Below are 25,172 nucleotides of genomic sequence, written 5' to 3'. Positions count from 1 at the left end.
TGCCTCCTAACTGCTCACCAAACTATTGGTTCAATTTCTTAGCTAACCCCGCTCCAGAAATTAAATTGATTGGTCTCCCTTAGTGTGTTTTCCAAGTGACCCTCAAGCCTCCTCTCATACCTTTCTCGTTGACAAATCAACGACCGAGATTAAGTCTGGCTTGATTCATGACATCTAGACAATTCTAACATAGTTTTATAAATTCACATTAATATTTTATTTTCCCCAAGTCTGAACTTAGGGACTTCATTGAAAATATTAATTATTTTAATATCTCCCAAACTGTTTAGAATCTACCCAAACCATTTCTGAGTATTGGAGAACTCATGTGCTTTAGCCTCTCCACCAATTTTCGTGGCTAGAGCACATTCAATGCTACCCCAAATCAACACTCCCTCTTAGCGAGGATTGTGCTCTAGTAATACTCCTCACTGAGTATCACCTTGATCATCTAGCATCGGTCCCTGTGCTGATGCTAAGCCTCCCTGCCCAACATCTTCTACATTGTTGCATCCTATATTGCTACCCATGGCTCTACTACTGCCATTGCTGCATCAGTACGACAACTCCCTCTGCATCCGTGCTGCTGCTGGTCCTTTCTCCCAACACTGCATCCGTACTGCAACTCCCTCTGCATCCTTGTTGTTATCACTCCCATTTTTGCTATTGAAATGGGTTCCTTACCATCCCCATCTTTTCCCTGAAATAGTCAACCTTTGTCCTTCCAAGGGCCTTGGTGAGAATGTTTGCCACCTGTTCTCTTGTAGGAGTGTAGCTCAACTGTACAACTCCTCGTTGGACACAGTCCCTGACAAAGTGACACCGGATATCAATATGCTTCGACCTATCATGAAACAATGGATTCTCAGAGAGTTTGATGCAACTCTGATTATCGCACATGATCTTGGTCGCCTCCATATTCCTTCAGAATGGGTTCACAAGCAGTTTTCTAAGCCATATGGCCTCACATGAAGTTGTGCTTGCTGCCATATACTCTGCCTCAAATGAGCTCAGAGCCACAGACTTCTGTTTCTTACTGCACCAGGAGGTCATTCCCGATCCAATGTTCAAACAGTACAGAGAGGTACTTTTCCAATCCACTGAACTTCCTGCCAATCTACATCAGTAAATCCACTCAATCTGATATCCTTACTCTTGGTGTATAAGAGTCCATAATCGACTTTTCCCTGTAAATACCTGAGAACATGCTTGGTTGTTGTCCAGTGCACCCTCTTTGGTTCCACCATGAAGAGACTGAGGGTGTTGACAACGTAGCAAATGTCTGGCCTAGTATTGACAAAATACATCAGGGACCCTATAAGCTTCCTGTATAGGGTGGGGTCGACATCCTTGTCTTCTGATGCATCAATCTTCTTCCAGTTGGTGATCATTGGCATCGCCATAGGTCTATATTCCTCCAACCCGAATCTTTTCAGGATTTATGTAGCATACCTCCCTTGCCCAAGGAGGATTTCTCCCATCTGCTGCCAAACTTCCAACCCTAGGAAGTGGTGCATTCGTCCCAAATCCTTCATATTGAATTTTGTGGCTAGATTCTTCTTGCAGTCCCCAATGAGTCTAGATGATCCTATCAGAAAGAGATCATCCACATACAATACTAAGATTAGCGGCTTGTTCTCTACAACCAGATAGTAGAGATCATAGTTTTAAAAACCGGCCACAAAAACCGGTAACCGGTCTAACCGGCCGGTTAGAGGCCTGGCCGGTCCGAACCGGCCTAAAAAACCCGGTCAGCTACCTCCTGTGCCCGAAATCTGGCCCTAACCAGTCAAAACCAGCCGGTTTAGGGCGAAACCGGCCGATTTGTATCAAACCGGCCGGTTCCATCCTAAACCGGCCGGTTTATGGCAAGCCCACCATAACTTGCAAAAAGCGGTTTTCTGATTGTAATTTAGGGGTTTTGGGGGGGAACTAAGGGTGTTTTCCCTCCAAAAACACCCTCTCCAAGCTTATAAGAGGCCCCTCTCACTCTCATTTGTCTCACACAACTGATTTGGAGTGTTTGTGAGTTTGTTTGTGAGCTTGGAGAGTGTTCAGTCTTTTCTGAAGTAGTCATCTTGGAGTTGGAGTTGGAGCTATTTTGGAGACAGTGTGTAGCTGTCAGTGGAGTTGCCATCTTCAAGAGGAGGCTAAGGAAGCTAGTTTGCATTTCCAGGTAAGGATTTGCACTTGAAAATTCCTTATTTGACTGTTGTCCATGAATTAATTTTTTTTATGTGTTATAAACTTCTCACATCTATGATCTACCATCCAGGGAGTCATCATGCCTCCAAAAGCCAAAGACACTGCATGGGCTCATTGTGATATGATTGATGGCAAAATGATCTGCAAATATTGCCAAAAATCCATTCAAGGAGGGGGTATTAACAGGTTCAAGCAACACTTGGCTGGGATAGGAGGCCATGTAAAGCCATGTGGAGCACCAAATGAAATAATAGGGCATATTAGGGCAGAATACCTTCAGAAGTTTGAGACTCAAGTCACTGAACCAATAGAGAAGTTTGTGACTGCAAAGTTTGGGAGTCGAGACTCAACCGAGTTTGATCATGATGACTGAGACTCACGAGAAGTTTTAACTTCAAGTGATAATGTTGATCACTATTATAGTATTACTATTATCATATATGTAGAGTCTACACTGAAGTCTTGTAGTAGGCCACTGGCCCCATAGTTTGTAGGCTTTGTTTTTGCACTCTAGAGGCCATTTATAGCCTCATTGCTTATGTATTTTGTCGACGATATGTATTGCACTCGATGCCATTTTGATATATTCACCTTTACATGGTATATACTATATAAATGAGCAATCTTTGCATATTTTGTCTCTATTGGCTTGGAATCATGGTTTTAAATCTTAAAAATAGTTTTTTTCATTAAAAAATAATTATTTAATGTATTTTTCTAAAACCGGTTCGTTTAGACCAAACCAGTCCCGGTTAGACCGGTTCCGGTCGGTAAACTGGTTCATTAGGTGGACCGGTCCGGTCACCGGTTCTGGTTTTAAAAACATTGGTAGAGATTCGGATCCACGTCACTCTTTACAAACCCCGTCTTCTGCAAGTAACCATCTATTCGACCATACCATGCTCTCGGTAACTGTTTCAGCCCATACAAGGCTTTCTTCAATCTGCGTACATGAGACTTCTTCTCATGAGTTTCAAAGCCCTCTGGTTGTTTAATGTATACCTCCTCTTCTATTACCCCGTTTCGAAATGTCGTTTTGACATCCATCTGATGGATCTCCCATCCCATCTGGGCTACAAGAGATATCACGGTCCTAATAGATGTATACCTGGCTACCAGTGCGAAGGTCTCCTCATAGTCAATCCCTTCTTTTGAGCATACACCTTAGCCACAAACCTGGCCTTGTATTTCTCAACACTTCCATCTGCAGCGTATTTAATCTTGTAGATCCATCTTGAACCTACCATTGATCTATCTCGAGGCCTTAGCACCACCTCCCAGACATCGTTTACCATTATGGAGTTGTATTCCTCTACCATCGCATCTAGCCAAACCTGATGTTGAGTTGCCTCCTTGAAACTGGCAAGCTCTCCACCTTGAGCTACTAATGCCTGATATCTATCTGGTTTTTTTCACTCCCTTTATTGTTTCTTGGCACTCCGATGAAGTCCTCTGCATCTCGCAGAATCTGACAAAGTTCCCTACTAGTTCTTCCTTTGCCAGTAGGTGCTTTTGCTCCTCCTCATCCTGAGAATCTTCTTGTCCCGAGGAAGAATTCTTTTCTTCTATTGGTTGAAGAGGCCTAACCAACGGCTCTTCTTTCCACTGCTCCTCGGAAGGCATCTCGCGAGATCTTTCGAAAGCCCTGTCCTCCATGAACTTTACATCTCGTCGTACTACTACCTTCCAGCTCCATGGGAGATAGATTCTATATGCCTTAGCGTTCTCAATATATCCCACTAGATATCCCTTTTTCGCAGTTTGATCCAACTTCTTCCTCTTTTCTTCGGGTATGCGACAATATGTTAAACTCCCAAATATCCTTAAATGACCGACTTTAAGTGTCTTCCCTGTGAAGAATTTCTTCTGAGTAATCTTGCCCACTACCCAATGAGGAGTCCTATTCTAAACATAGACTGTTGTGTTGCACGCTTCTGCCCACAGGAGTTTTGGCATATCCTGATCATACATCATGGCCCTGGCTGCTTCTACAATAGTCTTGTTCTTTCTTTCTGCTACCACATTCTGCTTCAGATTGTAGGGAGCTATCCACTCTCTTCTGATGGCCTCCTTAGCGCAAAAATCAATGAAGTACTTATTGACATATTCTCCACCATTATCTGAGCACAAAACTTTTATTTTCTTCTCAGTCAGATTCTCCACCACAGCCTTGAACTCCTTGAATCGACATAAAACCTCATCCTCTTGATTTGGGGTAGCATCGGATGTGCTCCAGCCACGAAATTTCGTGGAGAGGCTAAGGAACATGAGATATCCAATACCCAGAAAGAGTTTCAGCAGATTCTAAACAATTTGGGAGATATTAAAATAATTAATATTTTTAATGGAGTCCCTAAGTCTAAACTTAGGGAAATTAAAATATTAATGTGAATTAATATAAAACTGTGTTAGAATGGTCCAAAAGTCATGGATCAAGCCAGATCTAATCTCAGCGATTGATTAGAGACTTGATCTCGGTCATTGATTTGTCAACGAGAAATGTATAAGAGGAGGCTTGAGGGTCACTTGGAGAACACACCAAGAGATCAAGATTTCGATTTTCTGGGGTTGGGTTTGCTGAGAAAGTTGAGAGTGATCGGAATTGCAGCTGAGGGGCAGTGAATACAGAAGAAGAGAGGCAGAGATAGTGTCGGGAGGATCAGCGCAGCAGCGGGGAAAGTTGATGCAGAGGGCAGAAGCTGGAACTGCCGGGAAACAGCCAGAACTGCCGGGAACTGCTGGAACTACCGGGAAAGCTAACGAGAGGGTAGAAGCCAGAACTATCAGGAATAGCCGGAACAACCAGGAAAGCTAACGCAGAGGGCAGAAGCTGGAACTGTCGGGAACTACCAAGAAAGCTGTCGCAGAGGGCAGAAGCTGGCACTGCCGGGAACAACCAGAACTGTTGGAACTGCTGGGAAAGCTGATGCAGAGGGCAGAAGCCGGAACTGCCAGGAACAACTGGAACTGTCGAGAACTATCGGAATTGTCGGGAAAGCTGATGCAGAGGGCAGAAGAGGCTGCGGCTGAGGCTGACGCTGGGGTTTCTCGTGGGGCAAATTGGAGCTGAGGAGCTGCCGGAGTGTTTATCCGGGGTTTTAGCCAGAGCGTCTGTCTTCAAAGGAGAGGTCCTAATCTCGAGATTTTTCTCTGTTGGGTATGCCGGATTTGGCACCCAGATTGTACTCTAAAACTGCTTAATAAATCAAACCCTCATATAGCTGCACCGGTTTTCCCGCATTGGGTTTTTCCGGGGACATTAGTCCAAAAACAACGGTGTCACTTGTGTGCTTGTTTCTATTTCATTCAGTTGATGATCTGTAATGTGTTGAGCATGTACTTGTATTTATTTCCAGTATTTAAATGGTAAATAACTTGTTAATTATCAGAACAAGTAGGTAGGAATAAATCAGTAAAGTGCATGAAGGGTTTCTAATGTGTCAGAATTAGAAATTCCAACATGATATCGAAGTGTGGTTGCAGATCATAGGAGAACTGAGGACATCAGCCGAGCAGAGCAGCAACAACAAAAATCAGTTGTCCCGAGTGACAGAGTTGATCCTTGCAGAAGGCGACAGAGGAAGGAGTGACGCAGAGGGACTGCGTCATCATTCTGGGCCAGAGAAAGACAGCGCAGAGGCTAAGGGAGGTAGAATTAGGCTCACGCAGAGCCACACAAAGGCCAGGAGGGCTAACGCAGTTGGTTGGGGGAGCTGATTTGTCAGTGTCGGGATTGTGCAGAGCCAAGTGGCTCAATCCTTCAGTTGCTGGGGTATAGGAGGCTGTGGGTAAGTTGTAGAGTGAAGCTGGTGGGGTACTGTAGTCAGAACAGTACCTAACAGGGCAAGACCAAGGGGAGGGAGTTGCTGCCGAGGCAGATTTCTAGCCAAGGAATCCAGATCAGTGGTGCAGTTGCACAGACGATCGGAGAGGGGCAACTTGACAATTGGCAGAAGGATTTCCAGGAGGGAAATCGGGACTCAAAGAGAGTCCAAAAGAGAACTTCCAGACGGGAAGTAAAGAAACTCGGAGGAGGCGAATAGAGAACTTCTAGATGGGAAGTAGAGAGACTCAACAGGAGTCGAACCAAGAACTTCCAGGCGGAAAGTAGAGAAACTTGGAGGAGTCGACAGAGAAGAGTAGAGAGATGACCATGAATGGGATGAGGGATCAAGATAAGCTGGACAAAGCGTCCAACTTTGTGGTTTGGAAGGCCAGGATCCTGTCCATTCTAAATAAACATGGTATCAAGGTCTTTGCCTTAAGGGATGACGATTGTGCCATGAGTACTCATGTGCCACTTGAGAAGAAGTGGGGAGACATCAAGCTGTAGCCAGGCGTACTACAAGCGATGAGGGGCAGGATCCTCGAGGTACCCAACCTCTTGGACCATACCTTGCTACAGGAGCCCGAATGAAGAGTAGCAGCACTGGCAGACGTCGGTAGAGACGAATGAGGATGGAGCAGCAGAGGGAGGAAGGGAGGTTTTTATAATTCAGCAATTCTTCAGTACAACAAGGTGCTAAACTGGCTTACCCATAGAGAGAAAAAATCTCCAACATTTCTCCCAATCCCAGTGTCAGCCCGACTGACCTCTGCGTGGCTCTCAGACCCTCTACGTCAGCCCTTGCTTGACTGCGTCAGCGCTGGACCTCTCTGTGCCACCACCGCATGCCCAGTTAATGACTGCGCAGTCTCCTGTTGCCTCTTCGTCAGCCTAAAATGCCCTGCATCTGCCTCTCCTGTCTCTGCGCTGATCTCTAGTGGTTGATCCCATCTCTCTGTTCTATACTTGCTACCTCCTGACTGCTCACCAGACCACTGGTTCAATTTCTCAACTAACCCCGCTCTAGAAATTGAACTGACTGGTCTCCCTCAGTGTGTTTTCCAAGTGACCCTCAAGCCTCCTCTTATACTTTTTTCGTTGACAAATCAACGACCGAGATTAAGTCTAGCTTGATCCATGACTTTTGGACCATTCTAACACAATTTTATATTAATTCACATTAATATTAGACTTAAGGACTTCATTAAAAATATTAATTATTTTAATATCTCCCAAACTGTTTAGAATCTGCCCAAACCATTTCTGAATATTGGAGAACTCATGTGCTTTAGCCTCTCCACCAATTTTCGTGGCTAGAGCACATCTGATGCTACCCCAAATCAACACCAGCCGTTCCGTTTCATCCACCAAGGCCACCCGGCCGGCCTTGGCTCAGTCTGGCTAGGCCGAGTTGGAGTCAGCTCGGCCGTTTCTGAAAACACTGCTTGTGACACATCACCCTATACCAGGTTGCAAATTGAGATTCTGCCTCTCAGCACAATAAAAACTTCACTAAGTTTGGAAATCAGACTCTCGAGGTTGTGCACATTTGCTTGAGCTTCTGAGATGGTATAGAAATCTATGTTTTACTTGGTTTCATGGCAGGTCCAAGGAGAACACAGATTTTGGGTTGCTTCAGAAAGAGCAGGGAGAGAGCACATAAGATGCAGATATCTAATCATATGAGCATATATCAACATCACAAAAGAAATGTTACAAGACATAATTATGTAGTATGCAAAGGAAGACTTAAAATGTTTATACTACTATAGTTTCTTCTAATGCCTAAAAAGTTGGCAATGTGACTGATAGCATTCACTGTGAAATTCTATGTACGTAAATATATTAAATTCACAAATTTTGAGCAATATAGAAGCTTGAAAACTCAATAGAAATACATGGTTACCAACTTACCAGAGAATGATGCAGCATACTTCTAACGGATAATTACTTACCACATGCTTATAGAATAAATTAAAACATAAATTAGGAAAATGTCATGAACTCATACCAGATGAGGAAGATTGCTCGGTATGCTGATTGCATCTCTGATCAATCAATGATGGACAGACGTGGTTAAATCTTGATTCTTTAATTTCTGCAACCTGCCCAGAGTACATTAATATTTTTTGCTTGCCAAGAACAATATTATTTTCCTTAAGTTTATTGGACTTTTGTAACAAAGAGCGTATGTCTTGTGAGGCGCTCAAACTTCCTGTACAAGAATCTGTAAAATTTGTTGCACCAATGTTTATCACAACAACTGAAAAAGAGTGCCCCCTGAGGCTGCGGGATATAAGGCTCATCCCTGTTTGCACTAATATCTCCTTTCGTCGGTCCACAGGACATTTAGTTGATAGCAACTCTGATGGCATTTGAGTTGATGCACTTGTAAAATTCCTGTTGTGATGCACACATATCATCAACAATCAATAGTTTATTTATACAAAAGGTAGATTTGCATTTTCATGACATGCAAATCATTATTTCAATAGTTGATTCTTTTAGAATTCTCAGAAATGCGAAATTATGAATGAAATCATTTCCCATTCTGAAATAAATTGTTTGAAAAAGTACAGATAAAAGAAAAATCCCTTTCACAAAACAAGAACTAAAAAAATCAAAGAGAAGAATCTAACCTGTCCAAATATATGTTGCATTTCTCCAAAACCAAAATTTAGAACAATCAATTGGGGCAAATATTTTAGAACAATCAATTGGGGCAAAGATTAAAGCAATCCAAAAAGTGAGTGAGTTTGTTTACCAGCCACCCTTTTGCCTCCATCTGATTGTAAATAACTGTGGCCTTCGTCCGGTTTCAAATTTGTCTTCATCCAACCTAGCCATCAAGTCCAATGCCAATGATGATAACACAGCCTACAAAATCCACAAGGTAAGATTTTGATAAGGTATCAGCATTACATTCCTATCCATCAGAATAAACCATCAAAAATTGTTGGATACAAGCGCTGCTACAAACTATAACTCTTTCTTAACTTTACCATTTTATTATTGAAAATTAGTAGCTTATAGAAAACAATATAGATAGAGAGGTGTGTAAGCTGCTAATTTGTACCTAGCAGGGAACTAGACCCCATCTGCCCAATGGACATGGTATCCGGACAAATTTCCAAAAGATCAGATGTCAGCATGGCATCCATGCCCCTTTTCTCTCCCCTCTCTATTGTTGATTTGTGGTAGCATCAGATGTGCTCTAGCCATGAAAATTGCTAGAGAGGCTAAAGCACATTAGATCTCCAAGACCCAGAAATGGTTTGGGGAAATTCCACCTGGTTAGAGAGATATTAAAATAATTAATATTTTTAATGGGGTTCCTAAGTCTAAATTTAGGAAAATTAAAATATTAATGGGTATTAATATAAAATTGGGTGAGAATGTTCTAAATGACATGGATCAAGTCAAATCTAATCTTAGCCGTCGATTAGAGACTTACTCTTGGGCTATGAAGACTCAACAGGAAAAGTATAAGAAGAGGGTTGAGGGTCAGTTGGAAATACACCAAGATTGATCAGCCAGTTCGATTTTCTGGAGCGGGGTTTATTGAGAAAATTCGAACAAGTAATCTGTCGCAGCAAGGGGCAGTGAGTACATAGCAGAGATGTAGAGATAGTGCCTGAGGGTTAGCACAGTGACTGAAGAGGCTAACACAGAAGCAGTCAAAGCTACGCAAAGGCAGCATGAGCCACGCAGAGGCAGCTAGAGAGTGCACAGAGGCAACTAGAGACTGCGCAGAGACTGAGGCGCCTGCGTGGGTGACGTAGAAGGCCAGAGAGCTAACGAAGAGAGACAGAAGGCTGACTTAGAGGGTTCAGGAGCTACGTTGAGGCTAGCAGGGCTGACGCAGAGCTGAGAGGCTGAATATGTGTCTTCAAGAAGAGGTATTACTGTCGTGTAACAATCTCTGTTGGGTGAGCCAGTTTGGCACCCTAGTTGTACTCAAGAAATCTGCATAATAATAAAACCCTCAAAACTGTTGCATCGGTTTTCCTGCATTGAGTTTTTCCAAGGATGATTGTCCAAAAATAACGGTGTCCCTTGTGTGTTTGTCTAGTATTTCAATTGTTGATCTGTATATGAGTTAAGGCTACATTTGTGTTCATTTTCAGTATTTATATGTATAAATAACTTGTTAAGGAATAAACAAGTAGGTGAAATAAACCAGATAATGCAGTAGGGATTTCTAACATGTCAGACTTAGAAATTTCAACATGGTATCAGAGCATTGCAGATCACAAGAGGAGTGAAAGCATCAACAATATCAGAAATTTGCAGTAGTAGCAGCTGTCCCAAGAAACAGAGTTGCTCCTAAGCAGAAGGTAGCAAAGAAGGAGTGACGCAGAAAGCCTGCATCATCATTTTGAAGCAAAGAGAGGGCCAGCGCAGAGGCAAAGAGAGGCAGAAAAGGCTCACGAAGAGCCACATCATCCTACTCAGCTAGGTAGGCTTAACGGAATTGGCCAGAGGAGTGATTCTGCCTTTGCCGAGATTGCGCGGAGCTAGAAGGCTCAGTTTCTTCAGTTGTCGGGGCCTAGGGAGCTATGGGCAGATTGTGGATTAGGAAGCTGGTGGGGAGTTGTTTCTATTGAAGCATAACAATACCTAACGGGACAAAACCAAGGAAGAGGGAGTCACTGCCTTGACGAATTTCTGGCAAGAAATCTAGATTCGAGTTGCAGTTGCAAAGAGGATTGGAGAGGAGTGGTTTGACATTTGGTGTGAAGAATTCCCCCAGGGAAATCAGGACTTAGAGAGAAATTTCCAGCAGGGAATGTTGGAATTTCTAAGTCTAATTGTTAGAAATCCTTTGTGTACTTTCTGATTTATTTCTGCCTACTCGTTCGATTTAATTAACAAGTTATTTACCATGTAAATACTGAAAATAAATACAAGTACATGCTCAACATATTACAGATCATCAACTGAAGGAAAAACAAGCACACAAGTGACACCGTTGTTTTTGGACTAGTGTCCCCAGAAAAACCCAATGCGGGAAAACTGGTGCAGCTATCTAAGGGTTTTATTATTAAGCAGTTTCAGAATACAATCTGGGTGCCAAACCGCTCACCCAACAGAGAATGATCTCGGCAGTAGTACCTCTCAGTCGAAAAGAGATATTCCGGCTAAAACGCTGAATGAACTATCCCACAGCTCTCAACTCCAATCTACCCCACAAAATCTCCAGCGTCTACCTCTAGGGACCGCATCAGCCTCTCTGGCCCAGCGTCACCCCAACTCGCCCTACGTCAGCCTCTAGAGCCTCTGCATCACCCACATTGGCTCTCTCTGGCACTACACAACTCTTGGCTGCCTCTGCGTCACCCACATTGGCTCTCTCTGGCACTATGCAACTCTTGGCTACCTCTACGTGGGCCCTAACTGGCTTTGCATGGCCTCTAGCTAGCTCTACGTCCCTCTCTCCCTACTTCTATACTAATGCTCCTGGTACCCTCTTTGCCTCTCTGCTTCTTTATTCACTGCCCCTCAGCTGCAACCCTAATCACTCATTCGATTTCCTCAGCAAGCCCTGCCCCAGAAAATCGAATTCTTAATCAACTTGGTGTGTTCTCCAAGTGACCCTCAAGCCTCCTCTTATACTTTTCTCATTGACAATTCAACGACTGAGATTAAGTCCCTAATCAACGGCTAAGATTAACTCTGGCTTGATCCATGACTTTTGGACCCTTCTAACACAGTTTTATATTAATTCACATTAATATTTTATTTTCCCTTAGTTTAGACTTAGGGACTCCATTAAAAATATTAATTATTTTAATATCTCCCAAACTGTTTAGAATCTGCCCAAATCATTTATGGGTATTGGAGATCTCATGTGCTTTAGCGTCTCCAATTTTCATGGTTAAAGCACATCCGATGCTACCCCAAATCAACAGGGAAGTCGAAACTCAGCGGGAGTCCAAAAGAGGAGTAGAGATGGCAGTGAACGGACTAAGAGGTTAGGATAGGTTGGACGGGGCTTCCAACGTTGTCATCTGGAAGGCCAGGATCTTGTCAGTCCTGGATAGACATCGCATCAAGGGCTTCGCCTTGAAAACGTGGCTATCCCAATCGACCTAGCTGATAATGAGAAGTATGAGGATGCAATGGTGAGGCAAAGTGCATAATCCTTGATGGGGTCAAGGATCATGTCGTACCACATATTGCTGAAAAGAACACAACAAAGGAGATGTAGGATACTTTGACGACATTGTATCAGGGCACTTTCGTGCAGTGGAAGATGCAATTAGAGAATCAGCTATGGTCGTATCAAATGCAGAAGGGGGAGCAGATAGATCTATACCTCCTCAAATTGCAGGAGATTCGGGACCAACTTACTTCCATAGGGGCCATGCCAGATCAGGAGTTCATGGTGAGGACCGCCCTAAATGCAGTCTCCGAAGAATGTATCCAAAGAATTTTGGGCAGAGCTAATCTTCCAGGATGGGAAGAGATGTGGGCAGCTCTTCGCCAAGAAAAGATCAAACAATTGACCAAGGAAGGGAGTAGTAGCAAAGGAGGTCGAATCAAGAAAGAGGAGGAGGAGGATGAACTCTGGCATCTGCGGGGCAGCAAGGGAAGAGGAAGAAGAAGGACATCTCCAAGGTGAAGTGCTTCCATTGTGGGGAGCTAGGTCATTATGCATCCTAGTGTCCCAGGAAGAAGAACTAGGGAGAGGCTTTCGACTCCAAGGCAACGCCGACTAAGGCGAAGAAAGAAGTCGAGACTAATGACAACTGTGCCATGAATGCGCATGCACCTCTAGAGAAAAGGTGGGGTGACATCGCGCTGTAGTTAGGAGGACTACAGAAGATGAGGGGAAGGACCCTTGAGGTGCCCAAACACTTGGATCATACCCAGGTACGAGAGCCCTTAACGACAATAGCAGGATGATGAATGTCAGGAAGAAGCAAGATGCAATGGAGCGACAAGGTAGTGCTAGAGTGCAGAGGTTTGTAGCAGTGCAGTGGGGTTTGCAGCAGTGCAAGAGGCACAAAGGTGTTTGCAGCAGCATAGAGGTGGTTGCAGCAGTGCGAGAGGCACAAGGTGGTTGCAGCAGTGTGAGAGGCAGCAGAGGGAGCACAGGATAGCAGCAAAGGTAGCTTCAACATCAGGACGCTTCCGGACTGACAAGGATGTCGGGATTTGGGTAGATCAGTTACTTACTTTTCGGTAACTAAGTTGCAGTGCAACAGTTAGCAGTGGCAGTGCTATGGGCAGCATGATGCAACATGTTGAGAGGGAGTTGCAGTACAGATGTAGTAGTGGCAATGACAAAGCCATGGGCAGCAGTACAGGGAGCAGCATGCAAATGATGTGAGGCAGCAGGCCAAGCAGCAGCACAGGGACCAATGCGGAAGGATCAATGTGATGTTTAGTGGTGGAGCATTACTAGAGCACATTCCTCGCTAAGAGGGAGTATTAATTTGTGGTAGCATCGAATGTGCTCTAGCAATGAAAATTGGTGGAGAGGCTAAAGCACATGAGATCTCCAAGACCCAGAAATGGTTAGGGGAAATTCCACCCGGTTAGAGAGATATTAAAATAATTAATATTTTTAATGGGGTTCCTAAGTCTAAACTTAGGAAAATTAAAATATTAATGGGTTTAAATATAAAACTGGGTGAGAAGGTTCTAAATGACATGGATCAAGCCAAATCTAATCTTAGTCGTTGATTAAAGACTTAATTTCGACCATTGAAGACTCAACAGGAAAAGTATAAGAGAAGGGTTGAGGGTCAGTTGGAGATAGTAGATACACCAAGATTGATCAGTTAGTTCGATTTTCTGGAGCGGGGTTTGATGAGAAAATTTGAACAAGTGATCTGTTGTAGCGAGGGGCAGTGAGTACATAGCAGAGAGGCAGAGATAGTGCCTGAGGGTTAGCACAGTGGCTGAAGAGGCTGACGCAGAGGCAACTAGAGCTATGCAGAGGCAGCAGGAGCCACGCAGAGGCAGCTAGAGACTGCGCAAATGCTGAGGGGCCTGCATGGGTGAAGCAGAAGGCCAGAGAGCTGACACAGAGGGTTCAGGAGCTACGTTGAGGCTAGCACGGTTGACGCGGAGCCTAAGAGAAGCGCCTGGAGGATTTCGTGAGGCAGACTAGAGTTGAGAGGCTGAGTATTTGTCTCTGAGAAGAGGTATTACTGTCGTGTAACAATCTTTGTTGGGTGAGCCAGTTTGGCACCCTAGTTGTACTCAAGAAATCTGCATAATAATAAAACCTCAGAACTACTGCACCAGTTTTCCCACATTGGGTTTTTCCGGGGACGATTGTCCAAAAATAACATTGTCCCTTGTGTGTTTGTCTAGTATTTCAGTTGTTGATCTGCATAAGAGTTAAGGCTGCATTTGTGTTTATTTTTAGCATTTATATGCATAAATAACTTGTTAAGGAATAAACAAGTAGGTGAAATAAACCAGATAATGCAGTAGGAATTTCTAACGTGTCAGACTTAGAAATTTCAACATCTATTCTTTCTTCTCTCAAATTCCATGCCCTTGCGGGGGAATTGTAATAAATGTTGCTAGCATGATGAACTTATGTAACAAGCTTAGGTGACTTGAGAGTCGAGACCCGATTATTAAGTGAGTCAACTTTAGAGTGCCTTTCTCACTTGACTAATTATTTTCGCTCTTTAGTGACAAACAACTAGTTGAGTTTTTTCATGCACACACCTCCAAGGTTGGAGTGCAGCTTAATAACTAGGCCTCGGGTTGGTCCTAGTGTTTAGGGTTGATGTATATTCCCATGCTAGGTCATATCTAGGGTCTTACGGAATATGACTAGGTTTTTCTAGGATTTTTTATTCATTTCTTATGTAATGTTGTAAATAAGTGGCTCTAGGAGATGTTAGTGGCATGTGGGAGCTCAAAATTCATGCTCGAAATGCCAACATTATCCTAAGACCAACTTTGGGGGTCAAAAAAATAAATATTTCCCCTTGAAAATCCACTTCCTCTAATAAAAGTGGAAAAAAAAGACAAAATAGGAAAAAAAATTAATAACTGAGAAACATATTAAATATGTTTTTCCCAGTCAGAGGACAATCAAGTGATGTGGCATCAAAGTGAAGTCAAAGATGAGTTAAAGGGTAGTTGGGCATCCACCTAAGGCCCACGAGTTAATTTGCCAAATAAGCCAAGTTAAGAGCCAGTTATGAGGCCCGAGTTGCCTAGTCAGCATGGTCGAGTCACAACTAAGGATTGTCACAGATTCAAAATTTCAAAGATCAATTGTCTCAAGATTTTGTGGCAGATTGTCTCCTCTTAAACTCCACTCCTCCATTTGTTCCACACTTAAGATTAGATGGTAGTTCAGAAGCCATACACTAGCAATTAAGGAGGAGATACACAAGCCTAGAATGGGATCACCACTCAAGCAGATAGACTTGGAGGTGGTTGTTACAACCACTTGTTTGTTTATAGCATTGTTTTAAGATCTAGTCGGCTCGGAACCGACTCGGCCGAGTTGGTTTGAGCAAGAAAAAAAAATTTCAACCCGGCAGAAAATTCGGTTTAGTCGGCCGAGTTATGACTGACCCGGCCGAGTCAGTCATAACTTGGCCGACTCGGCCAGATCCGTAACTACTCGGCCGGGTAGCTGACAGTGGCCAATGAACCATAAAAACACACTTTTTTTCTTTTTTCTTTTTTTTAATTTTCTAAGTGTGGGGGACTCCAAAGGGGTTTATGAATTAGTTCACTGGTCTTTGGGGTCCATTCCCCTCTCCCAAACCCTCGTGTTTGATCATATTGCCCTACTAAGGCTATGCTATTCATGGTAATGTTAAATTCTTAAAATAAAAGTGGCATTCTCCTTGATCTTCATTTTCATCCTTTTACTTAAATTTTTAACATTACCATGAAATGACTCGGGATGTTTGAGAGTCGTTCCGGCCTCATTGGATTTCATATGGAGAAAGTAGAATTTTAGATTTCATTCAAAATCCAGCAGACTTATCGGTTTTTCAGGATTTCAGGATTGGGGGATTGCAATGTTTCCATTGAATTTTGTCATGTATTAGGGTATGGAACTCGTATTTAATCAAGAGCACCAATCCCTCTATGTACCTTGATGTTAGTGACATTGGTTGTCGAACTCCTCTGGGATTCGCTCCCAAACTGGGAGCTTCCGAAAATGTCACTCCCGCTCCCAAGTAAAACTGAGCTAGATGATGTTGGCAACTCTAGCAATAGCTAGTAGTACTGGTCACAGAGTTTTGTTGTAGAGGCCATTTCTAGCCTCCTTAGTTATGTGTTTTTGTTTTGATCTCTATATCATCATCGTGTATGTATTGGACAGTGCACTAGGTGCCATTTTAATATAATGGATATATTCATGAGCCTACTTTGATCATATGTTGTCTTCTATCTATATTCTAATGTTGTGTGTTTGGAAACATGAATGAAAATCTTTAAAATTATGTGTTTTTATAAAAAATAAATATTTAATGTATTTTTTACAGTGACCGAGTCATTAAAATCGAGCCAGCTGAGTCAATATCGAGTTGGAGTCTACCCTCGGCCGAGTCGGAGTTTTAAAACATTGGTTTATAGATGACAAGGGAAGAACTCGAGTTATGTGGGGATTTAACCCCCCTTCGCCCTCACTTATACTACGCATGGAAGACAATTAATCTACAATGCAAAGAGTCAAAGAAATTCGCTCCAACAACTAGAGATCGGTGTTGGTAGTTAAGGAACTAGCTCGCTACCACCGAGAGCCAGTCCTTCTCCACTTGGCTAGTCGACTTCCTCCTTGGGATTATCAATCCTCCACACTTGGCATTCCTTTTTTTACATTGGGATTCTCGCAAAAAGTTGTATAAATAAGCCCCTTGGGCTCTCATTCTTCAATGGTTGGAAGCTTGGAGCTTGGGTATACTAAAAAAAATCTGTATTCTTTCATTGACAACAAAGCAAGACTTGGAGGTCCACTGGCATTGTGTTGTGTTGTCTTTCCTTAACACTTGAGGTAACATTGTATGTTTATTCTAGTGATTGTTTTTTTACTTGCTTACAATTACTTTGGTGTCTTAGCCTAAAAGGGACATTATTAGGTCCCTATAAGACTAGTGTATCCTCCGTATTGTTTATTGTTGTGCCCATGTAGCCCCCGTATTATTATTGTTGTGCTCCATAGAAGCCCACTATTGTTATTGTTGTGCCCTTACATTTTGATTGTTATGTAGGCTCTAATTATATTGTGACCCCTTAGACTTCTATATATACCAAGGAAGTCTCGTCATTTGTATCATCCAAGAATTGTTCATTTATGTGATGTAAAGGAGGTTTCCCCCTAGAAGAGGCTATTTTTCAAGTCATTGATCTATCTTTTCTTCTTTTTTGTGATCTGGTTGCATTGTTGGACACAGATTGTCATTGATGTCAATATGGCAATAATCAAGAGGAGACAGAGCCACATAGGAGCAGACCAAGCCATGTTGGGAATTTGTCTGACCGTACCCAGCATTGACTTCGATCCGACGGCGAACAGTCTTCATACTAATCCAACGATCATCGCTCGCCCAAACAGAACGAATGTTACGACTCGATAAAAAGTGGTTTTGTGAAAAGTACAGTTGACGTGTGGCAAAATTTTATTGCATCGGGTGAGATTTACGAAATACCACTTTCATAGCAAAAGCGGTCCGATGAGCTTGGTGGTTTTCTTCAGCTATTTTGTAAAAATAAATGCGCAGGTGAAACTAATATTTCAACAAGCCAGAGGAGCCACATTGGAGCAAGAGGAGCTACAAGAGGAGCCATCGGAAGAGAAAACCCAAAGAAGAGGAGCTACAAGAGGAGCCATCGGAAGAGAAAACCCAAAGAAGAGGAGCTATCGGAGCATATCGAAGCAAGAGGAGCCATCGGAGGAGCAAATGCAGCAAACAGAGCCATAAATGCCTATCGAGAGCATACACAGCCATCGGGAGCAGAACTCACATAGATATATCCAGTTATGTTATCTGGCCTGTAAAACCCATGTATGTATGCTTTATCATTATCGACGGTTAAAAACCATATAAATATGCATATAATGCAAACAGAGGCAGAAGTCTTGGTTATATATGCAAATACACCATCGGCAACAAAAACTATGCATATATATATGTTTAACACTATCGGAGGCGCAAACGGAGGCTAAGGCGTGTACATAAGCTTTAACACTATCGGCGGATTTGAAACCTTATTCACGGAAATGTTGAAGCCATATCGGGTCCGGCACACAATGTCGCATCGGAACTTCGGGAGCGGCGATACAGTGTCAAGTGGGCCATTGTGATTGCCGATAGCGATATCGCATCGGACCTCCGCCAAGGGCAGTCCCCGATTGCGATAGAGGCATGGACCCAATGGACTCATTAAAAACAGTTTATAATATATCGCATCCGGCATTTCGGAGCGGGTATCGGGAGTGGTAAAGGCCCTGCCTCCGATTGCGACAATATACGCGGACCCGATGGCATATCAAAGTTTGATTGAATAATATATCACATCCGGTTCATCGCATCAGCCATCGGCCATTGGTGACTGCAGTTATGTTGCGATTGCCGATAGCGATGAAAGGAACGGACCCGACGGGCATATAAAACAGGGTTCAATGCAATATCGCATCCACAAGTGGATTGGCCCATCGGCCCTTTGCGATCGCCGATTGCGATGAATGTTGCGGACCCGATACATTATAGATACAGGTGCTATGATCCTTGAAGTCCGCCCTTTAGCACTATCGCCTGTTTTTTCATATATTTCCTCTGTAATTTGATATTTGGCCTGTGCGCACCTCTGAGGAAAAAATGCATACGATAATGCTCCCGATAGTTCAGGAGACTGACTCTGGCGATAATGATTGCGATTGGGACGTGGTTGTCCGTTAAGCTATGACAACTGGGTGTATGCGGCCTCTCTTCCTCTTGTACGTGTCCTGTGAATATTGGAACGTTCGATAGACAGATGAAACCGAAAGTGGGAAGCTGAAGAAGCAAACGATGAGACAGAGGAAACTGACAGGATAAGCGAGCGTTGAGGAAGCCCAAGAGCCTGCAGAGAAAGGAAGCCAAACAGCGAGTGAGAAAGAGGAAACGAATGAACAAAGGGATGGAATGTATAAAAACAGCAAAAACAGAGGACTGCTTGTTGTTGTTGTGGTGGTGAAGAACCAGTAGAGGGTGCAGAGGCAACAGAAGCAGCAGAGACTGTAGAGGCAACAGAAGTAGCAGAGGCAGAAGCAGCAGAACCAGTTTATATCAAGGTTGGGTTGGAGCCCAAGAGGTTGGAGCCTCAGAACTGAACAGGATTGAAGTCCTTAGGAGTTGGTGCTCCTAAAGTCCAAGATTGGTGTCTTGGCAAAACAGAGTTGGTGCTCTGGGAGGTTGGAGCCTCACTGAAGTCCAAGTTGGAGCTTGGCAACTATTCACAGTCAGATATACTTATATTGTATTTATTTCATTGCACTGTCTTGAGTCTTAATAAAAGCATTTATTCCAGTTGTCGATTTCTGTGTTCTGTGTATACATATACATATCTATATATGCTTTTGACAATCACTAGAACAAAAAATAATAAATACTGATTCACCCCCCCCTCAGTATTTCCAACAATTGGTATCAGAGCAGGCTTCTTCATACTAGCCTAACAGCTTGAAGAAGGATCCACAACCATGATGAGAAATCACGAAGCATCAGGAAGACCTCCTTTGTTTGATGGCACTAACTTTGGTTTCTGGAAGAAAAGGATGACTTACTACTTAATGTCCCTTGGACCTGAAGTCTGGCATTTTTGTCAAACTGAATACCAAGCGACTTCCACTCTTCCAACAGACCAAGATGAGAGGAAAGCCTACATTGCAAATGCAAAGGCCATGAACTCTATCACTAGTGGAATCACTGATTCCGAGTTTACAAAAATCATGCACTGTACCTCTGCCAAAGAAATGTGGGAGAAGCTAGTTGGTTTGTACGATGGAGACTCAAAAGTAAAAAAGGCAAAGCTTCAAACTCACAGAAGACAATTTGAAAGTTTGAAGATGGAAGATGAAGAAGATATTGCAGCATACCTCCTTCGAGTAGCTGAAGTAGTAAATTCCCTGAAAGGATTGGACGAAAAGGTGGAAGAAAGTACCATTGTTCAAAAGGTATTAAGGTCTCTTCCAGACAGATTTGACTCCAAAATAAGTGTTATAGAAGAAGCAAAGGATCTAGATACCCTCAAAATGGATGAACTCCATGGAATTCTCACTGCCTATGAAATGAGGAAAGGTGGCCCTAGCTCCAAAGATGCAGCATTCAAGGCCTCAAAGTCAAAGGAAGTGAAAGAAAGGAATGACTGCAGTGATGAGTCAGATGTGGAATCCGAATTGGCTCAATATGTACGAAAGCTGAAGAGAGGATCTAAGCTTAAAGGCAAGTATCCTCTTATCTGTTTTAAATGTGGTAAAATAGGTCATTATGCAACAAAATGTCCTCATAAACATGACAGTGATTATGAAGGAAATTCTAAAAGAATGGCACATAAAAAGAAAGGGTTCAATAAGAAAAACTTCTTCTCCAAGCAAGATGAGTCTGATGAGGATGAGTTTATGGTCATCAAAAAGAAATCAGATGAGGAAAGTGATCATGACGAAAGCCAAGAAGCATTATTCATGGCACTCACAGATGATGATGACTCAGGACTGGAAGGAAATGTAGATGAACTGTTAATAAGCGCCATTGAAGAAAATGAGAAACTAAGGAACAAAATCATTTCTATCAAAGTGGAAAACGAGGAAATAAGAAGAAGAGAAGATCTCTTGGCAGCAAAGATTAAAGAAAAAGAAGAGACTTGTGAGAAACGCGAGGCCGAAATAGTGTCTCTAAGAAAGGAGTTGGAGCAAATTAAAAAGGGTTGTAAAAGCTCTCAAATACTTGAGACTATTCTGAAAAATAAAAAACCTCAACATGACAAGTCTGGAATAGGTTTCAAAGGGGAATCCTCAAGCACTAAGAATAGTGCGAAAAGCTATGCCGATGCACTTTCCTGCAATCCAAAAGATGAAAAAGTATGTTATCAAAAGTGCATCCTAGATTCCAAGAATGAAGAAAGAATTACTCCAAAGAAGAATGTGGAGTCGAATCATGGACACTACAACAAATATAAACCTGTACTCTGCCAAGGCCCCATCAAAAATCCAAAGAACGAGGGAGGAGTAATTCCCAGGAAGGATATCGACTCAAACCGTGGTTGCTTCAAAACCATCTTTCTTGGACACTGCTTTCACTGTAAAAACTTCGGTCACCAAGCTAGACACTGTATGGCTCGCAGAAGTGAAAAGACAATGCAAAAGGACTGAGTAGTCAACTCATATGCCCCCAAAAGACAGGGACAAATAAAAACCTTCAATTCATTTGATCCCTTGACCAAATTTGATCTTATTTGCTCTTTTTGCTACAATAATGGACACTATGAACAACACTGCCCACTCAGAGGAAGAAAGACGAGTAGCAAGAACTCCAGCATGGACAAATGCGGCCTGGCTCTATGTGCTCAAAATAATGGAAACCAGTGGTTTGTAGATAGTGGGTGCTCCAGACACATGACAGGGGACAGAGGGAAGTTTGTCTCACTGAGCAAAAAGGAAGGGAATGTGTCTTTTGGAAGCGGATCTGGCAGAATTGCAGGAAAAGGAACAGTTACTCTGATAAATGGAAAAGGAAAAGCTCAGGATGCTCTGTTGGTTGACGGACTCAAACACAACCTTCTGAGTGTTAGCCAAATCTGTGATCAAGGACATAAGGTTGTTTTCAGCACCAAAGACTGTGAAATAAGGAACTCTGCCTCAGGGAAACTTGTGGCAAAAGGGGTGAGAACACCAGACAATATTTACATTCTGAACAAGATTCAGGAAAATAAATGCTACTTGAGTAAGACAGATGAGAGTTGGCTGTGGCACAAGCGACTTGGACATACAAGCTTCGAAAATCTGATCAATATCAGCAAGACCAAAGCTGTACAAGACATCCCAAGGCTGTTCAAACCAAATCAGGCAGTGTGTGGTCCATGTCAACATGGAAAGCAGACCAGAACCAGCCACAAGACAAAGGAACATTGTACATCGAAGCCCTTGGAGATCATCCATGCTGATGTATGTGGGCCAACTAGAAATCAAGCACTCCAAGGAGAAAGGTACTTTGTGTTATTTTTTGATGATTATACTAGAATGATGTGGATATATTTCATAAAGTATAAATCTAAAACTTTTGAGTGTTTGAAGAATTTCAAAGCCCTTGTAGAAAATGAAAAAGATTCAAAAATTAAGTGCCTCAGAACAGACAGAGGAGGAGAATTCACATCAAACGAGTTCAGTAAGTTCTGTAATATTCATGGAATTAAAAGGGAATTCTCGGCTGCCAGAACACCTCAGCAAAATGGGGTAGTTGAAAGACGAAACCGAACAGTCCAAGAGATGGCAAGAACCATGCTATTAGCAGCAGACTTACAGCCTAGATTCTGGAGAGAAGCAGTAGGGACAGCTGTCTATACACTGAATCAGACTCAATTGAGACCAAATTGTGATAAAACTCCTTATGAGCTATGGAAAGGAAGACCTGCTTCGGTGAAGTACTTCAAGATCTTTGGAAGCAAGTGCTTCATAAAAATAAATGATGGCTCACCCGGAAAGTTTGATTCTCGGGTTGATGAAGGGATATTTCTTGGATACTCTACACGGAGCAAGGCTTACAAGTGCTACAATTATCGACTGAAGAAAATAGTGGAAAGCATTGATGTAAAGGTTGATGAAGATCTTCCAGAAAAGGAAATTGAAGAACATGAAGATGACTTTCTCATTGAAGAAGAAGAACCTACAAAAGAAGAAATAGATGAGAAAGAAGAAGAAGAAGAAGAAGGAGAAGAGGAAAGAGAACCACCTAATACCCCTTCAAAGTTGTATGTCCAAAAACATCATCCAGAAGAGCAGATCATTGGCGATAAAGATGAAGGTGTGCAAACCCGAAGAAGGATATCAATCACACCCAAGAGAAAAGTCATTGCCCTCCTATCTATGATAGAACCAAAAACATTTGCAGAAGCAAGGATCCTCATTGGGTAAAAGCAATTGAAGAAGAAATGTCCCAAATTGAGAAGAACAAGACATGGGAGCTAGTACCTCGTCCAAAGGACAAAAACATAATAGGAACCAAATGGGTGTTCAAAAATAAAATGAATGAGGAAGGACAGGTTATCAGAAACAAGGCAAGACTTGTCTGCAAAGGCTATTCACAAATTGAAGGAGTTGACTTTGAAGAGACATTTGCACCAGTGGCCCGTATGGAAGCTATCAGGATGTTCTTAGCATTTGCTTACTCAAAAAGATTCAAAATCTATCAAATGGACGTGAAATCAGCATTTCTAAATGGGGAACTCAAGGAGGAAGTCTACATGGAGCAGCCAGAGGGTTTTGATCTAACAGCAAGAAAGGACTTAGTCTGTAAATTGAAAAAGGCTTTATATGGGTTGAAACAAACTCCTAGAGCTTGGTATGCAAGACTGGATAACTATCTCCAACAACAAGGCTTCAAAAAGGGAGTGGCTAGAAGCAATCTATACATAAAGACAGATCAAGGTAAGTTACTAGTTGCTCTTGTTTATGTCGATGATCTGATTTTTGCTAGTAATAATGATGAGATGAGCCATGAATTTTCTCAAAGCATGGCAAAAGAGTTTGAGATGTCAATGATAGGAGAGCTGTCCCACTTCCTTGGACTTCAAGTATCTCAAACCAAAATAGGATTGTGTATATCTCAAGCCAAATATCTAAAAGACATGCTCAAAAAATATGGAATGGAGGACTGTGCACCTGTGAGTACACCTATGACCACAAACAGTAAACTGAGCAAAGATGATGACTCCCCTCTAGTAGATGCAACTCATTACAGGTCAATGATTGGAGCCCTTCTATACTTAACAGTTACAGGACCAGACATAATGCAAGCAGTAGGAATGGCGGGAAGATTTCAATCTACTCCCAAACAATCTCATTTATTAGCTGTAAAAAGAATTCTCAGATATTTGAAGGGAACTTCTGATTGTTGTCTTTGGTACCCAAAGGACTCAACACTGACGGTAACTGAAGTATAGATGATCGGAAAAGTACTAGTGGAAATGCATTCTTCCTAGGAGACTGTTTAGTATCCTGGCTCAGCAAAAAACAGTCATCCATATCATTATCCACAGCCGAAGCCGAGTATATTGCTGCAGCAGACTGTTGTTCTCAGATACTATGGATGAAGGAAGCTCTAAAAGATCTCGACATATGTACATATCAACCGATTACCGTCTATTGTGACAACACAAGCGCTATCAGTCTCAGCAAAAATCCAGTGATGCACTCAAGAACCAAACACATACCGATCAAGTATCATTTCCTCCGTGAGCAAGTAGCTGAACAAAACATCGTCCTGGAATATATCAGTACTAAGGAGCAGATAGCTGATATTTTCACAAAACCTCTTCCTCGAGAAGCTTTCGAACATTTGCGTCAAAAGATGGGGGTTATTTCGTTATCATCAGTCAAGTTCATTCATAAAGACGCAGCAGGACAGGGGGAGCAGTTTGACAGGGGGAGTTCGTATGCATTCCTTTGCCATTGATGTCAAAGGGGGAGAGAGCAGAAGAATATTGCCATCAATAACAAAGGGGGAGATTGTTGGACACAGATTGTCATTGATGTCAATATGGCAATATTCAAGAGGAGGAGACAGAGCCACATAGGAGCAGACCAAGCCATGTTGGGAATTTGTCTGACCGTACCCAGCTTTGACTTCGATCCGACGGCGAACAGTCTTCATACTAATCCAACGATCATCGCTCGCCCAAACAGAACGAATGTTACGTCCCGATAGAAAGTGGTTTTGTGAAAAGTACAGTTGACGCGTGGCAAAATTTTATTGCATCGGGTGAGATTTACGGAATACCACTTTCACAGCAAAAGCGGTCCGATGAGCTTGGTGGTTTTCTTCAGCTGTTTTGTAAAAATAAATGCGCAGGTGAAATTAATATTTCAACAAGCCAGAGGAGCCACACTGGAGCAAGAGGAGCTACAAGAGGAGCTAGCGGAGGAGAAAACCCAAAGAAGAGGAGCAAG

General features: G+C 42.6%; 1 protein-coding gene across 2 annotated transcripts in view; it reads right to left on the bottom strand.

Moving 5' to 3' along the window:
- LOC149151548 (DNA polymerase eta-like) overlaps positions 1-25,172 on the bottom strand; it is a 492,067-nt gene that overhangs the window by 119,056 nt on the left and 347,839 nt on the right. For both annotated transcript variants that reach the window (XM_089439884.1, XM_089439885.1), the window contains 2 exons: positions 8,796-8,908; positions 8,043-8,431 (listed from right to left, as the gene is read on the bottom strand). In XM_089439884.1, coding sequence (XP_089296010.1) covers positions 8,043-8,431; positions 8,796-8,908 — 502 coding nt within the window. The remainder of the gene's footprint in view (positions 1-8,042; positions 8,432-8,795; positions 8,909-25,172) is intronic.

This window comes from Pinus tabuliformis, chromosome 9 (genome assembly GCF_031772625.1).
Source record: "Pinus tabuliformis cultivar Carrire ecotype Pingquan chromosome 9, CPIR1, whole genome shotgun sequence".
NCBI lineage: Eukaryota > Viridiplantae > Streptophyta > Pinopsida > Pinales > Pinaceae > Pinus > Pinus tabuliformis.
This window is presented reverse-complemented; position numbering and strand designations above follow the sequence as displayed.